This window comes from Vigna umbellata, chromosome 5 (genome assembly GCF_029865625.1).
Source record: "Vigna umbellata cultivar VRB3 chromosome 5, Vumbellata_1.0, whole genome shotgun sequence".
Classification (NCBI taxonomy): domain Eukaryota; kingdom Viridiplantae; phylum Streptophyta; class Magnoliopsida; order Fabales; family Fabaceae; genus Vigna; species Vigna umbellata.
Genome location: NC_142169.1, coordinates 57754568 through 57773839, shown reverse-complemented (window position 1 = coordinate 57773839; position 19272 = coordinate 57754568). Strand labels below are relative to the sequence as shown.

The window sequence follows — 19272 nt, the reverse complement described above, 5'->3', positions numbered from 1 at the left end:
TTATCTAGAAGCTTATAAATACAGGTTAAAGGTAAAGAGGTAGGTGATTACATTTATTGCGAATTTAAGATTTTACTGTGACGCATGTTCAGTTAGACCATTGACTTAAGCGTCGAAGTGCCTTTGATAAGTACTCGCTCATACAGTTTGGAATTCAGACATTAAGAATTCATAGGAGTTTGACCAAGCGTGCTTGAGACAACGTAAATAGACAAGGAGAAAAGTGTGAAGGAGTGTTTGACAGAGATTCTCGAAGTAGACTCAATGATGACTATAAGAAACATGAACTTACACGACCTAACCGAAATGATCAAAGCGCTACAACGACAAATGTTGAAAATGCAACAACGATACGAGGAAGAACTGGCTACCGTAAAGATTGAGAACATGGCCATGGTCGCTTGAGAGGAAGACATGATCGTTCACGTGGAGCAGACGACACAACATTATGGCCCGATAGGAACAGACCAAACTATTGGCACTAAAATTAAAGATGGCTCGATAAGGACTGCACCGGGAGAAAGCACCACAATTAGCAAAGAGCGTCATCCAGTGAAAATGGAGCATATACCGTCGAGATGCTGCCGTTTGTCCCAACAATCATGGAAGCACACATCTCGGGACAATTTGTCCCACCCAGTTTCAAGATATATGATGGGTTGATTGATCCGGAGGAGCATCTCAAGATGTTCGTCAACCCCATTTTACACGGCAAGCGATGTCATTTGATGCAAGGCCTTCTCCTTATTCTTGGAGGAAGAAGCTCTAGAGTGGTTTAACTGTTTGCCATCCAACTTAGTGGAGAATTTCTTTAGCATAAGGAACATGTTCAGTCAGTAGTTTGTAGGTTGTCGAACTTAGGACTTGACTACTTTGGCTCTAGTGAGCCTCAAGCAAGAGAAGGAAGAACCCCCTGAAAACCTTCATGGACCGCTATCAGAAAACTATTCGACGGATTAAGAACCTTAACCCTGAGTTTGCCCTCCAGCATGTGGTGACCGCCGTTAAACCTAGGCCCTTCGCAGACAGTCTATGCCGAGTTCTTCTTCACCAGCTCCCCTTTCTCTCTGAGCAGCTCAGTGTTTTGGTCGGAGACTTCATCCAGAACGGTCTTTAGCCTCCGACACTCCTCAATAACTTTTTCGCTCTTCACTTGCAGCGACTTGGCCTTATCGACAATCTCCTTCGCCGCATAGTAAGCCTCTTCTAGAATTAACTTGGCATCATATTGATTTTCCTCACACTCTTTGTGCGTCACGGTTACCTCATTCTGTTCATCACGAAGACCGACGAGGGTCTTCTCAGCCTCTGCCAGTTTTGCCTGGACGTCCTCGATCACCTCCTATCTGCAAAATTGGCCAAGTACCAATTCAACATCGAGGCTCGTACCATCAACTCCAAAGTGGCGTTCACCATCTCCTTCTCATTCATTTGGTCCAAGAGATTTTGCTCATCTACATTCATATGAAAATTGATCATCCCATGAAGAGGCTGAGGTGTGCTCCATTCGCGACGACTCCTCTTGTGAGAAGACGACTTCTCCCCTCCCGATGTGATCATTTCTTTTCCTTGTCCATCGAGGGAGGGGGAGGAGCCATAGATACAAGGGAGGGTTGATTGAGCTCCACTACAGATAGAGTTGGATGAAGAGTCCCATCATGAGGGACGATTTGGAGAGGAACGAGATAGTTGGTCTTCTCAGAGATCTGGGCGGCTTGATTGGATGTGGCCGAACGAGGATCCAAAGTCTTTGGAGCCTCAATGCTCCTCTTCAACTTAGCTACAACAGCCATTTCTTTAAACACACTCCTCTTCTTTGTAGGTGGAAAGGCAACCATGATGCTTGAAAGAAAATAAAAAACTTCGCCAAATTAAGACCAAACGCCTAACAAGAATGAAAAAAAGGAAAGACATCATACTAAACGCCTCAACATTAAACTCCTCTGTACCGATGCACTCAATGAGTTAGCGTGCGGGAAGGCGAAGGGTTAAGCTGTCGATGACCCCGATCGCTTCAATCTCGGTCGGCGTCATATCGGCTCACAACCAAGAGGTCACCTTTCAAGGACTCTTTGTCCAATAAAGGAGGGATTTTGGACGCCTGACATTATAAAAAAAACTCTGACCGGCCATAATCTTTTATTATAATCTTAAAATACTTTGTCTTAAACCCTTTGAAAGAGTTTGAGAATGACTTAAACAACCATTTCTTCTCCATGGAAATTAGAGACACCCAACCTTGCTTGGCGATCGGGCGAACTTAGAAGTAATTGAGGAAGATGGTAGGAGTGAGAGTTAGTTCCAGGGTAGTGCATACCACCGTAAATGCTTGCATGCACGTTCAACCGTTTGGATTTAGCTAGGTGAGAGCCATGTTTAGCTCTCTCAGCACCGCCGCTTGAAAGTTGGTAAAGGGAACTCGAACGAACATCTAGACGAAGAGATAGGTGTATACAAAGAAAAAGTTCCCAACACTATCTCCCTTTCCATGATATACCAACTCATTTCCTTTACAGACTACCAACTTTATTGTAGTAGCTTCTTCCACGTTACGGAAAATGCATACTCGTTCGGCCCACTCCACTAGGTATTTCTTCAGACAAAAGCAAGTGACATATTCACCCACTTCACGAGACGACCAGTCGTAACCTAGGATAACCGGCAGAGTCTGTTGGAACTCGTTCCCCTTATCCTATCCATCGACCTCCACTCCCCTATAGTGAAAACCGATCTCTATGCTAGGAAATGCCTGATCACTATATATAGTGGTTGAATCGTTGACTAAGCTGTTATGCCGCTCTATTGTCTTGAAGATTGAAGAAGACACATAGCTTGAAGACTAAGACCGTGAGTCATCGCTAGCAAACCCCCCGTCGTCCCTTCCCATCGACTCCTTAGACGAAGACAAATGAATGATAAACATTTTATTATCTAAAATTATGAATAAAATCGTACAGTTGGTAGAGCGAGTGGAAGAAAATGGTGAAAATGAAAGTCAAACCCCACCCCATTTATAGGAAAAATCTTGCGTAACCGCCAGCGTTGATCCATCGTTGGATTTAGCCACGATTAACGGACTAGATGACGTGCATCTGCCACTCCCTCAAGGCACACATTTTTTCGCCATAACTACGATTCAAAATTAAACCGAACAACGCATCAACCGGTCGAATGAGAGGCAAATACCCCCACGATCACAAGCCATCATGAAGGGCCTAAAATAACAAACCTCAGCGTCAGGTAAACCTGGCTCGAGCTTGGGGGGCCTGTGTACCGTATGTCCATAGGGTCTATGCTTGTGGACAGTCAGACATAGGAAACGATGAGACCGAACGATTTGTAGTCCTAAGCAACCTTAAGTACAACCCCTAATCAAGTTTACTGGTAATCCTATTGAGCCGTGATTATGACTTTACTAATCATAAGCTCATCTTAAAACCTATAAATAAATGTCAAAGGTAAGGAGGTAGATGATTATATTTATTGCAAATTTAAGATTTCATTGTGATACCCATTCGTTTAAACTACTAACTTAAGCGTCAGAGTGTTTTTGACAAGTACATGCATGTACGATTTTGAGCTTGGACATTGAAAATTTAGAGGAGTTTAACCAAACATGCTTGAGTTAGCCTAAATAAACAAGGAAAAAAGTGGAAAGAAGTGTTTGACAAAGATTTTCAATCCTACACCCGAAACAATAATGAAAAAATATAATAAGAAATATTTAAACCAAAACTTTTAATTTATTAAATATTTAATTTAAAAAAATCATTAAATACTTAAAATTAAATACAACGATCTTACGGAGGTCGGGCATTTCAGCCCGATTAGGCTTTTCGAATAACCCGTAACCCGTAACACGTCACTCTCTCTGAAACTGCAAACAAGAAGGCAGAGCAGCAAACACAACTCAACCACAGGAACGAATCGCCTTCTCCCTCAAGCTCGCGGCGCAGCGGCGACCGGCAACCGGCAACCTAATCTCTCACGAGAAACGAATCTCATCTCCAATCTCTCTTCCCGCCGCCGCAATCTCATTTGATCTCCTCCGTCGAGTTCACGACGGCGACGGCGAGGCAAAGGCAAGGCACCTCACGCAGACGACGTTGACACTCCTGTCCTTCCCCTTTGTTAGGTTTTCAGGTTATCTTCCGTTAAGGTATGAGTTTTTTTCTTCTCTCCTCAAGGGTTTTCAGATGATAAGATATTTCTGGATCTGGTTCTGTGTTGTGATGAAATTATGTTCTGGATTTGTCTGCTAAATGAATGTTGATATCTGAATTTAGGTATAGTACCGGATTTTGTTCTGGACGCCGCGTCCCGTCCTCATCGCATTCATGCTTCGTTTGTCTAATGAATGTTTTTCTTTTGAAAGAAGTAAAAAGTTGGGGTTCTGAATTTTTTGTTGTGGTACTTGTAAATGTAATGGTATTGTTTGCTGAATGTCGTTGGCTGTTCTCTAGGAGCATTTGGATGCTGATACATGTTTTAATTATTTATTATCAATTATTTTCATTTAATGTTCACGATAATGTTAGTTTGTAACTGGTGCTGTAAATCGGAGACTATGTGATTGTGGTAAGTACAAGAGTTTAATTTTGAGAAGTTCGCTGTTAAATTCTGTCATCATCTTCGTTTCAGATTCTGGAAAAGTTTTTGGAATGGCAGCAATTTACAGTCTTTACATCATCAATAAGTCTGGTGGATTGATCTATTATAAGGTATGGTTGTCTTTACTTTCTGTTGCTCACTAATTCAAACTTCAAATTATTTATCTTGGGTTTCTAAGAGATTTATTGTCTATTCCCTTGATATTGATGGCATAAAGCTTATTTATTGCTTGTACAGTTTTTTTTTTTTTTTTCTAAAGTGACAGAAAGCTAAAATTTTAACGGGGAATAATTATTAAGTTATGTTAGTGTAATCAGTAGGACTCGGGAGTAGTGTGATGGGTCATCTCTTCTTATTGTACCTAGTTCTGTGTCTAGCAGTCTAGGACAGTCCCTTGATCTTTTATCTCCCTATTGTATCAGCTCTTCATCAATATAAATAGAAGAACATGAGAAGAGTCCTTAAAGCCCTCCAAAAATATATTTCTGTTTTTAATCTTAAGTACCTTATCATGGTTTCTTTTGCATTGTTAATTAAGTCTCGTATGTCTGATCAGCTTGTATATTGAGCTTCAGCCTCTAAATTCTGTTTATGAAATGACCAAGATACCTTTTACATTTCATTCCACTGGTTCCTCGGTACATATGTCTGATATTTGGAGTTTTGTTTCTTTCTTAGAATCTAGTATATTCAGTATGTTTAAGAAGTATGCTGAATCTTACTAATTTGGATATGGACTTGCTGGGAAGATGGTTAGCGACAATAGCTTAGTTTTCTTTCAACCTTTTGTTTTAAAAAATCAATTTCAATCTTTTAGTTAGAGTTTTAGTTAAGCTTTTCTTTTTACATGGAATCTATCAAAATTACGTTAATTCTTTTGCATTTAGGATTATGGGTCTGCTGGACGAATGGATACCAATGACAGCTTGCGGGTGGCAAGTTTATGGCACTCAATGCATGCTATCTCTCAGCAGTTATCACCTGTATTAGGCTGTTTTGGAATTGAACTTCTCCAAGCAGATACGTTTGATCTTCATTGCTTTCAGTCGCTGACAGGTAATTAGTCTTCAACCATTATTGCATTAGCTTTGCAATTTACTCGGTAAATAAAATTATTAGTTTGTCTGGTAGCTAGCCCCTTTTTTTTTCTTTTTCATGCATGCCTTTAAGGCCTTGAAGGTAGCTGTGGTTTGAGTATATCTGAAGCTCTAGATAGTTATTAGTAAACCTCATTATAAATAAACCCCATTATAAGGCGAAGTCCACTTAATACTTTGACACTTTGACAATGCTATTTATGTTGCAAACAGAAGTGAATTATTTTCTCGAGCACCTGATTTTTGGAGTAAAAAAACAGAATCGTTAAGTTGGAAGGCAGGTTGGGTTATTGTAGCAACAAATATAACTTTTTGGTGACATGACCCAGTATATTGACTGTAGTTGGTTTTTCTCAGCACTGTCATTTTTGTGCTAATAAACACCCACTACTCCATTTTCGATTCCTCTTGGTCACACCTGCATCTTCGGATTTGGATCAATGAACTTGAATTCTTGAGAGTAGACATTGTTCTAGATATTTGGCTCTTGTTTAGCTGTTTTCTTACCCTACTTTGGCATTTATGTTTTGCACTTGTTTTTTTATTGGAACTGTGTTTTTATTACTTAGCAGTTCTATATTCGGTTAAATGTCACTGGCAAAAATAAGCATGCTAGATTTCTCACTTTTATTTCTTCATAATATTGGTATTTACAAAAAAATGTTTCTTCTCCCTTGCAGGGACAAAGTTTTTTGTGGTGTGTGAGCCTGGAGCTCAACACATGGAAAATTTACTGAAATTTGTCTATGAATTGTACACGGACTACGTTTTGAAAAATCCGTTCTATGAGATGGAGATGCCTATACGTTGTGAGCTCTTTGATATGAACCTAACACAGGCAGTTCAAAAGGATCGTGTTGCATTTTTGGGCCGATAAATTTATATCTTACCGTTTTCACATTTTTACATTTTGGATGAGTACATAATCTAAATATTGTCATTCAATTGCTTGTAACGTATCGTACTACTGCTAGCCTTTGTTGCTTTTCAGGCACAGGCAAGAACTATGATTTCTGAGATAAGATAAATTTTCTGACATCCGAGATTCATTTTTTTCGAGCATTGCTTTACGTATGGGTAGTAGTTAGAAATTGCCTCTGCCTACACATTATTTCCTTGGCTGTGGTTTCAGGTTTGTAATGTGTGTGGAATTTATTTTCCCTGGGCGTTGGGTTCTTACGTGATTGGTTACTGCTGTAATGGGTCAATAGTCAGTTGCAATGTTTAGTGTTCTCAATCAGTTAACTGTTTGAGAACAGTAAACTGGATTCCTCTGGTTACTGGATTCCAATCAGTTTACTGTTCTCAATGATCCAAACATGCATAATACTAAACAGACACACATAAAGATCACGTAATATCCGAGCACTATTCGTTAATATCTGACCATAAATGGTTCCAGTTCGTGGGAACACTATAATTTTGATTTCGTTGCCTCATTTTATTGTGTAATTAAGTGAGATTATTAAGTGTTTGGCTAGAATCGTGAATGATGTTTTGGGGTTTGTATAAGGTGCTGCCCAAGTTTCCTCGTTGTAAGGAAAACTTCTGTATAATCTCTCCACAGTGCTTGCGTAGCTCTGGTGAGTGAGCTCCTCCTTCTGTCGTTCCCTGTGTGAAAGGGCAACGCAATTGCAGTTATAATCCCGCTCTCTCTTGCTTGTCTCCTTTTGCAGTTTTTCCTAGCAGGTTCACACTTTTGAGTTCCTTTACATATGGAAAGAGCACAAGGACTAAAGTAGAATCAACCAAGTTGTGTCGAAGGAAGATTTTGATAACTTACCTCATGCACATCATAAAACACAAGCCCAAGAAAACCGAAATTGTCCTGAAATCCAGGAATAGAGATATCACTGGTAATGTCCATAACAATGTCAGAAAGGTTAAGGTCAAACTTCCGGTCTTGTAGGATCAAATTAGTGTTGCCACTTTAAATTATCCTATCTCCTTGGAAAATCAAGAGCTTGAAGTTAGGTTTACGCCTAGTTATGCCTTCTGGGTTGAGAAGGCTTTTCGGAAAAAGAAATCTAGGATTCAATGGTTTGCTAACTGAGATAGAAATTCCAAGGTTTCTTTTGCAGTGTGGTGAAGTTCAAATATTATTCAATCAAATTTAATGCCTATGGATAGGGATAAGTTTCTAACTTTCCAATCAGACTTGGATGCTCATATCTTTTAGGTTACTTTTCTTCTCTCTATGATTAGGGAATGACTTCTCCGGACAATGACCTGGCCCAGAATGTTATTCCTCACTCCATGCTCCATGAAGATAATGTCGAATTCACCAAGCCTCCCTCCTTCGAAGTGGTCCAACAGGTCGTGTTCTCCCTAAATGGGCATAGTGCCCCTAACCTTGATGGTTGTGGTGGCTCCTTCTACCAAATTTTCTGGGATATATCATTGGGTTAGATGTCTATTACTTTGTCTCAATTCTTCCACTTTCATTAGGGTTAGATCCTTGACGTAAATTGGAACATTTTTTTCCTTATTCCTAAGTTCCAAGAGGCTGACCACATTAACAACTTTTGGACTAGTGTTAGCTTTAAAATTTAATAGACCATCTTTATTGCCTACAGGATTACATCTCCTTAACAAAGGCACTTCGTTAAAGATAGAAACATTACTGATGGAATTTATGTTGCCTCTTAAGTTGTTAATATGTTCAACCATCAAATTTGATATTAAGTGGGTCTAAGCTACGTTGGACTCAAACTTTCTTAATGTTAGTGCTCAAGGCTTTTGGTTTCAGTGACAGATTTTACTCCAGGATATCGGAGTTATTCTAAAAACTACTCAGCTTTCCTTTATCGTTAAAGGGCATATGCTGGATTATTTTTCCTTTTCGCTTAGCCGAAGAAGCTTTTAACTGATACATCTTTTAAAAAGACAAAAATCACATCTTTCTAAGAAAGATAACCAAAACCATAGTTCACCTTATTATTACTTGAAATTGAGTTAAACATAAATTTTAAAACTTTATTAATAAAATTGAGTTAAGCTTATTTTTTCTTTAATTTTATACTTTACCCTTTATGATGACATTATCGTTTTTTTCAGGCTACCTTCATAAGCTTAAATCACCTCATATGACCAAGTCATAACAAGTGATATTTTTATATTATTGTTGGAGATTTCACATGAATTAAAGACAAGTTTGAAGGTAAATATAATTTTACAAATTAGTTATATAAAATTAAGTTAAATTTATTTATTGTTTGTTAGACTTATATTATTTACTATTGTATTATTCATTAATTTATTAATATTGGAATGATTAAAAACAAAACGAGTCTATAGTATATAAAAAGATTTAAATTTTATATTACAAGTCAGCTTCTTTATAAGTTAAACTTAATTTCACTTACTAAAAAATGTGTTAATATCTCACCCTTATGTGATTCTCATGAAGCACCTCTAGGCTTTGAACATGGCTCCTTGACCTTCATGTACCTTGGTATCCATTTCTTTAAGGGTACTCCTCACACTCAAGCTAGTTTCATAAAATGGAAAACTACTCTCTGTAATGGGTATGGCCCTTTGTAGCCTTGAAATGTAGCCAGCTTGTCTCTTTAACTAAAGTTCTGGATATCTGGATCAAGAATTCAGTATGGTCTAAAGACATAATTACTGAAATCCAAAATTAGATTTAAATATTAACTTTAAGATTTAGTATATAACTTTTGTTCTTATTTATGTTTATATTTTGTTGCTTTGTATATTCTACATCTTTTGTTTGATACTTTTATAATCAATTTGATGTATTAATGCTAAAAAATTAATGTTTCTTTGTTAGAAGATGCTAACGTGACATCCAACTATAAAAATCAATTTTTATGATTAAAAGATATTGGGAGATATATATGAGATTGATTTTATGTTGTTTTAAAAAACAATTATAACCTGAAATTAAGTCATATATGAAAGCTCTAATTTATAGATAAGGTCATTATAAATTAAAAAAAAGTATTTTTTGTTTTAGAACATGTTATTTAAATAATTCACAATATAGTTTATTTAAACTCGATGAGGTTTGTTTCCATTTTAATTTTATTATAAGAGATTCTGATATTATTTTAAGATAAATATTAAAATTTAACTCATTAAATAATATAAGTAATTTGTTTTTTTAGTAAATCTAAGATTTTCGACACTGGTTTAAGTTTCCTTCAGGAAAGAATGATGTAATTTGGTTAATAATAATATTTTAATCTTGATTAAGTTATTCAATACATATTTTCTCTTGTCTAAAAATCTATGAAAACGACAACCAGATAATGTTTTTCCTTTTCTCAATGGATAATTGTTTTGAATTGTGAGATGTTACTTAAAAATAATCTATATCCAGTCTTTAATATGAAAACAATGTTAACCAAATATGAACTCAATTCTCCACAGATTCTTATCCAATGCGACAAATGGAAAAACTCTGCAGTCCAATTCATGATTGAAATTGATGGGTAGCTTCACAAACTTAATGAGTTGATAATTGTCTTACTTACCAACCATGCACAACATGTATTATTTTACATAAAAGAATAAACTTGCATGCATTCAAAATGTAAATAATTGTTGCAAAGTTATTACATATAATTTGTTGACTTTTATTTTAAAAACAATATTCTGATTAACTAATAGTATATTTTATTTTTCTGGCATATAAATATTAACTTCTTAAAATTATTATGTAACTATCTTGTAATCTTAATAAATATATTTAATCATGGGTTTAATTAAATTTTAAGTCTTTCATGAATTTATACATAGTTTCTAATAAATTTGTTTTGTTTATTGGGTACTTAAAATTTTATATTTTTTAATTAAATTTATGTTGATTAGTTTGTTTATTAATTATATAAAGTGACCTATGCCTTATCTTATATTTTACTTGTTTGTTTTTTAAGTTTTTTATGATTAATATAAAATAATAAATAATATTTTATTATTTTAATATTAGTTTATATTAATTACAAAAATTTTAATTAAAAATTAAAAAAATATAACAGGCATATAATAGTCATGTAATTCAAATAATAAAAACATTAAATATCAGGAACTTAATTTTAAAATATAAAAATCATGAATATAATTTTTTTTAATAAAACTCAATTAAAAGTAGACATATTTATGAACAATTTGAAAGTTAATTAAGTCTAAAATAAATACTAAATGAGTAAAACTGATATTTGATATTTTCAAGAAAAATGTATGTGAAGTTATAATACGTGTCTATTTTTATTTTTAGAGGATTATATATGCCTAATTTGAATGCTTACTTATACTTTGAATTAGTATTTTATAGGATTGAATGCACAATGGTTTTGTTTTGTTTTTTCTTTTATATTTCTATGTAATTTATAACCAATTTATACCTCACATGTGTCACATGGTATAATTCATTAATGACTTGATAAAAATATTGCTGTACTTTTTTGAGAAGGACCATTTCAAATGAATAAATATTTTGAATGTGAATATATTAAATTAAAAATGTTTGTATATTTTTAATAATAATTACAAGAGTGCATTACCATAATGTTAGTTTATTTATTTTTATTGATTGATTAAAAAATATAACAATATCAAACTAAACACATTAAATGCTACCTTGCTATATCTTAAAATTGATATATATTTTTGTCACCGTTGAGGTTTCCTTAAAGGAAAACAATTCTTTGATTTGTTATGTTTATTTGATAAATTTGAACCAATCATGGAAAAAACTCTACCACAAACATTTAACAGAAATTTGGCAAGAATTAATTCCAGATTTTTTACTAAATTTTTCTGATGATGCTGTCGGTTGAGTATTATAATAAATGATGTTAGTACTTTAAAACATTAAAACTATATAATAAAACTTGACAAACAAGAATTAATAGGAGTCTAAATTTTTTATTAATTTTTCTTGTGTTGTTGTCAGCTGAGAATTAACATATGTTAGTATTTTAAAAATCTTTTTAATATATTTTAAAAATCAACAAAAAAATATAAATTCAATCCAATCCATTTTCCCTCCCCTCTATGAGAAAAATGACTTTTTTTTTTCTTATTGCAGACATCTGGGTTACTAATTTGTGGACATAAATTATGTAAACTTTTGGATTTCATTTTCCCCAACCTAGACAAAAGCATATATACTTTTAAGCTCTTTTGTTAAATTTCATCGATGGCTTGACTATGACCCATATATTATTGCTACAATTTTCATAAGGTTAAAATGTATACACATTTTAAGTTTCCTCAGACCCCTACCCTTTGTACAAGTGGCCATTTTGGATCCTTATATGTGTTCATAATTCAACTGTCCTTCACAAAAACACTGCCTCCCAAGGTCATCCACAAGTTCCTTTGCCATAAAATTGGGACCAAATCAATTGGACAATCCCTTGTGAAGGGAACTTTCATTGGTCCCTAAACCAACAGCAGAAACCAAACAAATCTGGTATATCTTATACTCATCACTTTCCTTTTCAAAATAAATAAGAAAAACTTTCCTGTTTCATCACTTGTTTGGTTACTGAATTAGCCTACTTTTTCCCATGTTGGTTATCTTTTACATTCATTTTTTTGCACTTTCTCTTGTGGAAATTCCCCTTTATGTCTCAAAATTGTCCATTTCTATGCCTTACACTAGGACTAAGAATTAGCATTGAATCATCATAGAAGGTTCATTTCATATACTGATAGGCATGTGATTTTATGGTAAGCTCCATGCCTTTTCAAGTACTTTTACGCGTATGTACTCCTTAGGGAAGGTGTCAAACAAGATCCAAACCTATTAGAGAGGGTAGATTCCTTTGGGAGTGTGACAAAATTGGTTTTTTGAGATGGAAATTTAAAAAAGTTAGTAGTATTATTCTAACTGATAAGTGTAGTTCAGTTCACAACAACGTTTATTAGAAAAGAAAAGATTTTGTTCAATTCCTATATAGTACATCTTTATAAAGAGCCAAGTTTAAGTGTGAATAAGTTTCAGATAGAGGATTAATATAGTAATCTGTCTGAATGATTTGCAAAAAGCTCTCCTAGAAACTAGAGAATCTAATGGTGGTTAAGATAAAATATTACTTAGACTCCAAAGTTATGTTAGGAAGGATTCTTTCTCAAGTTCTTTTACATATGTACTAGTCATTAATTTATGATGGTATATGATTGATTGGTACATAAAATCTTAGAAGAAGATAAGAAAAGAAAAGGGAAAATGATAAAGAAAGACAGGGATTAAGATTTAAGAGAAAGCTCAACCGAAGCTTGCATGTGCTCCTAACATGGTAGGGTCAAGTATAATTTCATCAGCTACTGTGGCATTTTCTTTCTCTACTTTAGCTAGGAATAAAAATCACAATTAGCATGGTTTCTTCCCAATCTATTCTTAGCTAGACTTATAATAACAACATGACAAACTAATCTCTATCTGTTCTGTCACATAAAGTATACTATTTTATGGCTATTAATGATTATAAGCCAGAAAATGGTGACATGAAGATTTAATTGATAAAGGGCCTAAAAGGAATTTAGAAACCAAAAGTATAGAACAATAAAAGAACTAAAACACCAACATGGTTTTTATTGAAATTATAGTTTTCTATGAGATTTTAGGAGATTTGATCTTTATGTATGTAACAACAACAATACCTGAAATCTCATTGATAACAAGCATGGATCACTCAACTATGATTGTAAAGAATGGAAAAGAAATTGAAGTCACTTTTTGTTTTGAATTAATTAGTCTCCTTATCTCCTAAATTTAGCTTCTGTATTTTGACCAGTTCATTTAAAAGAAACTGGAGCCTTAATTCATTAATCACTTGGATTTATGAGATAGAAGTTGAAGTGGACCTTTTTTATTTGATTCATTTACTGAATAAGTAGATCATCACTTAGTTTTTATCATGTCGTAATTGCTATAACAAAAGTGAGAAAACTTTATGGGAATGTCCAAAATTCTGCAGAAATAGCTTGTAGGTTCACATTAAGGGAGTTTGGTTTCTAATTATACTTTCTTTACTGATTTCTGCAATTTAGAAGTTCATTAAAAGAAAGAGAAAAAGAAAAAGAAAAAAAAAAAAAGAAGCACGAGATGAATAGACTTTTGCTACTTGCATTGTTGATGAGTGTAAGCATCCATGTGAGATTAATTCACTTCTCTTCTGTCCTTGTCAAAGAAGGTTGTTACCTAGAAAATGATATGAAAATGAATAGACAAATATGTAAAAGGGTTCTCATATAGTCGGTCATAAGCTATTTTCTCTTTTATTTGATTTGAAAGGAAATATGACAGTCTCCAAAGCATTTTGTGCAATAATAGCCATTGCACTGTCCTTGTCAATGTCATTTAGAACAAGCAAGAAAGAATTATGCATCATACTTTATTTTCAAATATATCATGTGATCCTGCTCCCATATTTATAATAAATTTTGTAGCAGTTGAAAGTTTGAGACTTTGGTAATCAACATGGTTTACAAAATGGTTACCTCATTATTAGGTAAGTCATGCTAACTACTATTAGTAGCTTATTTTAGTTATGAACAGAATAGCACAGTTTAACCAATAAAATAACCGAATAAATGGATCAAACAAAAAAGAAAAAAATAACCCTTTTGAGATACACATGTTTTGTATTCTCAGAGGAAATTTCTAAACATAGTTTTTTTAAGAAAAATTACCCACTGGTACTTGGTCGGTCGTTTATTATATGTTATGAATTATTTTTGTATTTGTGTGAATAGTTACATGGTGTGAATACATAGGAAGTAGCTTGGAATGATCCTATTATTAACTCAAAATGTCCTGTAGAATATAATTAACTGAACTACCTAACTAATAATTGGAGAAGATGCGTTTGAACGGCAACAGTTAAATTATACAAGGTTATGGATTTGGATGTCTACTAGCTTTTCAACACTAAGGCAACAAAATTCCATTTTTTGAATCATTTATTTGTGTCATTTCTTTTTTGTCAGGTCAAAATAATGTTTTGATTTAAGCAATTTGAAAATTTTGGTTAAACCCAACAACAGAAGCACAAGCTAGTTTTAATATAAAGTGTATATGTGCTTTACAGGGTGAGAGAAAATTGCAGAAGAGAGTAAAGGAAAAAAATAACAGATTGTGTTGAAAACTGATAAATAATGAAAAAATAACAGTTTTTCTATTGATAAGCTTGTATTCTTTTGAAGCATGTTTCTAAGAAATTCTACAATACACCTTTAAGGGTGTGTCTATGCACCTTGAATGTGTTATGATTGAATATGAACAAAATAAGCACACATGCACCAATGATAGCATTCAAAGTTCATGGATGAACATACTTTCCCATGTAGAATCTTTTATTTTTCAAAACTCAAACACTCCTACTCACAGACATTGAACGTGAATCTTCCACAGAAGAGAAGAAACATTTGTTAAGCTATATTTAAAAAGAATATAAAATAAGAAAACAGATAATGGGACTGATATTAAAAATACCATGTTATCTTGGTTTGGTTTGAATCAATATTGCATTGGTAATGTATGCTTTCAAGTATTAACCATATACTCAATAGTCAATACTAGTTTTCTGACCATTGCATTGCATGTGATCAAAGCACCCACAAAAAGTCAGCAGAACATATCCACAATGTCTGTCTCATCCCATGTGTCAAATTATACATTTGATTCATCACTTTACTATGAACCCTCTAAGAAAATAAGGAAAATAAAAGAAAAAAATTTGTTGAGGACGAATAGCAAGAATCAAGATCCTTAAATATTCTTCATCTCTTGATTCCTATGTTAATTTAGTTTTCTCTCATTAAGAAATCACTGACACCAGATACGAGGGTTACACACTCGTGAAACAAGATCAAGAATACCTGCTCACAATATAATGATAAAATTTTGAAAGAGTCTAAATTCAATTTTCCTCCTCTGAAAGCATATATTAATGTTAATTTTGTTAATTATTAAACTTTTGTCCCCATGAAGGGAGAAAAGGAAACAGCAACATTAACTTTCAGAACATACTGTGGTTGCTAAAACAGCTATTAGTGTCGTTTATCACTTTTAACTACCCTTCTTCTTTTTTCCTCTTAATTTCATTGATTCCTATTCAGTAAATTCCTATGATGTATTTACACACATATATGACAACTTTTTTCAAGAAATACTTGTAAGACTCCACATAATGGTTTTGTCCACATGTTTTGTGTGTCAAACACCAGATCAATTAGTGAGTGTAATATATGCAGCACCTAATTTGGACATGATCTTCCACCAAATAGAAGCTCCTTCTTCAATGTAATTAAAAAAACTCTCAGAGGGAAGGGTCAAGTAGTTAACTTGCATTTGTATCTATGAAAGCACACCAGTTACCATGCACAGTTTGTCCAACTGTAAGCAAGGCTGTTTCTATTAAAGTATATACCAACTCTTTATCATATTCAAGAACTGAAAATACTAAATGCATCAATAAAATAAGGTAAAATAAAATAAAATGACCAGGCCCTTGAAATCATTCTTATGTGGTACATTCTGAAGCACAGAGAAGATACTATACCATCCCCCCTCTTGACCCTTGAATATAGGAAAAGGGGAGCTGCACCATACAAATGTCCTAAGTAGCTTCTCTTTTTGATTTTGCCCAGTTATACAGATACTTCTCCATGTGCTAAGATACTGTTCATTATTTCTCAAGACCCTACACATTTCAATTCAAAGTGCAAGTCTTTCATCATTGGGACTCTTCACACCATGCAAGAGCTATTCATACTTCAGCTCTTATCCATTTATCCATTACATAAAAGGCAAAAGAAATTCTGTCAGATATATAATTTGTTATCAGTTAAAATTTAATAAAGCTGCAATTTTGTTCTGGTTGTATGAAGTTGTATTTTCTAGATTTGAACAAGTCATAAAAATTGTAAGAAAGAATGACTTAAAATGTGTGCTGCTAAGGGGAAAAAAGGGAGAAATGCAGACTATACTATAGGCCACAGAAAAATATTATTGGTCTATAAAGTTGGGGAGAAAAGATAGTTGGGGTTGCATGTGCAGAGGTGTGGCCCACAATATTAGCGGTTGGGAACCCCAACCAGAACCAGCGCATGTGCACTTCATTTGTCACTTGTTCAGTGGCTTCCGGGAAAAATAACACTTTTGTGGAAGTTAGTAATAAGAGAAAAGAAAAAAGTAAAAAGATGTTACTTATAAATAGAGGCCCCCCTTGAAGCACTTGACCTCACAGCATAGCAAAAGAAAGTGCACATTCCTCTGTTTTGCTCCCCTGTTTAGGCCTTATCATAAGCTCACAATCATGCCTCTTCTCACTCTCATTGCTGTTCTCTTTCTTAACATCAATCTCCAAGGTGTTACTGCTGACTATGGTGGTTGGCAGGGTGGTCATGCCACTTTCTATGGTGGGGGTGATGCTTCTGGCACAATGGGTGAGTTTAGCCTACTTCTTCATATATGTATTTATCTTTTTTCTCTTTTTGTGACATCATACCATATATTATGTCTACAATTTTTTACTTTTCTCCATAATTATCAACTAGTATGGATGTTCATGCATATTTTCTGTTTTGATTTCAAATGCTAAAGATAATGGAATAAAATGAATGAAAAGAAATCAAGCAGATGAAATGAAGTTCTGACATTGCTATGATAAAATAAAAATAAAAAATAAAAAAGTGGTTTTGTCTTACACTTTTAAATTGCATGAAAGTATTGCCTCAAATTCTATTCCATGCATCTTACTTTAAAAAAGGCAAAAACACTGAAATCTATTGTCATTTTATTACATTTCACTCTATTCTATTTCTTTTCAAGGACCCGAATATTGGAATAGTGAAACTGTACACATATTTTGAGCAAAGCCCGTTTTTTTACTTAAGCTACTCTTTTAGCACTTTTTTGATGTGCCATGTTACCATTTACTCTTGCCGACACTAGCAATAGCAACACATTCATAACTAATACTATAATGTGCAAAACATGAAAACGTTGTCACATGACAGATTTCAGTTATGTGAAATTCCTTGAAACACTACTCTTTTTAACATGATCAAGAAACTCCTTTTAATTACTATCATTACTGTTATATTGAAAGTTGAGATGATGGGGTTTATACTTTTTATTTTATACATGTAGGTGGAGCATGTGGGTATGGAAATCTGTATAGCCAGGGTTATGGAACAGACACTGTGGCTCTAAGCACTGCTTTGTTCAACAATGGCTTAAGCTGTGGATCTTGCTATGAAATGAGATGTGATGATGACCCAAGATGGTGCAAACCTGGCTCTATTATCGTCACTGCTACTAACTTCTGTCCCCCAAATCCATCTTTGCCAAACAACAATGGTGGTTGGTGCAACCCACCTCTGCAACATTTTGATATGGCTGAACCTGCCTTCCTTCAAATTGCAGAATATAGAGCTGGAATTGTCCCAGTGGCCTTCAGAAGGTAAATGAAGCCATAAATTTGACAATGCTTTCAAGCTTAAAGGTCACATTTAATTCCTTAACAACTATATTACCTAATTTATGAATTTATGAATTTATTAAATGTTGAAAACGAATTACTCTCTCATTAAAAAGTCACATAAAGGTATAACACTTATTTTCATTTTAGTAAATGGCCCTTATTCATGAACGTGTGAAAATTGGTGTAGCCATTAACAAACCTCAACTTCTAGCTTTCATGTCAAACTGATCTCAAATTGAAAAGACTTGAATAACATAATTACCTTTATCTATGCTAACCATATTTCTTAAGCTTATAAAGTGAGTAAAGACAAAACTAGTAATCTCAGATGCTGATGAAAAACTCAAACAGCTGGTGTTCAAACACATTCATGATTTGTTCATGCAGTTAATTTTCTTATCTATGACTGATATTGCTTACTTTATCCTGTATGATGTTTATGGTTCAATTGGTCATATGTTTAACTAGTGCTAAACTAAAGTATACTGCAAATTTGGGTGATGATGGCAGGGTTCCTTGTGTGAAGAAGGGAGGAATAAGGTTCACTATCAATGGTCACTCTTACTTCAACCTAGTTTTGGTCACCAATGTGGCTGGTGCTGGGGATGTGCATTCAGTGTCCATCAAAGGGTCCAAAACTGGGTGGCAACCCATGTCAAGAAATTGGGGCCAAAACTGGCAGAGCAACTCCTACCTGAATGGACAAGCCCTTTCTTTTCAAGTCACCACCAGTGATGGCAGAACTGTGGCAAGCTACAATGTGGCACCAGGCAATTGGCAATTTGGGCAGACCTTCCAAGGAGGCCAATTCTAGAGACCTTATTGCAATGAGGGTAGAAAACAGTACAAAAAAAAGTTTGTATACCTACTATTGTTCACCTCACTGGAACAACCATAAAATGTCATAATAGGTATTGATCAATTCTTGTAACTGATTCTGAAAGGCCAGTGTTTTATTTTATTGGTCTAGAAAGTAGCTGAGGTGTTTATATGGCACCCGCTGGTCACTTCACATATAACATACATATATGGAGAGAGAGTTATGTATTATCTTGTGTGTTGTGCTGCTTTTCTTCAATCAAAGTTAATAATTATATTCA

The 19272-nt window shown here is 34.3% G+C and overlaps 2 protein-coding genes across 2 annotated transcripts; both read left to right on the top strand.

Moving 5' to 3' along the window:
• The first annotated feature begins 3833 nt into the window (after positions 1 to 3833).
• Positions 3834 to 6746, top strand: LOC124849227 (SNARE-like superfamily protein). The gene is made up of 4 exons (XM_047327135.2): positions 3834 to 4159; positions 4642 to 4721; positions 5499 to 5667; positions 6389 to 6746. Exons 2-4 carry the CDS (start codon positions 4662 to 4664, stop codon positions 6583 to 6585), a joined length of 426 nt encoding a protein of 141 aa, XP_047183091.1. The 5' UTR covers positions 3834 to 4159; positions 4642 to 4661; the 3' UTR covers positions 6586 to 6746.
• A 10175-nt stretch (positions 6747 to 16921) lies between these two features.
• LOC124849226 (expansin-A8-like) lies at positions 16922 to 19272 on the top strand. Its single transcript, XM_088116221.1, has 3 exons — positions 16922 to 17132; positions 17839 to 18151; positions 18683 to 19272. Exons 1-3 carry the CDS (start codon positions 17003 to 17005, stop codon positions 18984 to 18986), a joined length of 747 nt encoding a protein of 248 aa, XP_087972347.1. The 5' UTR covers positions 16922 to 17002; the 3' UTR covers positions 18987 to 19272.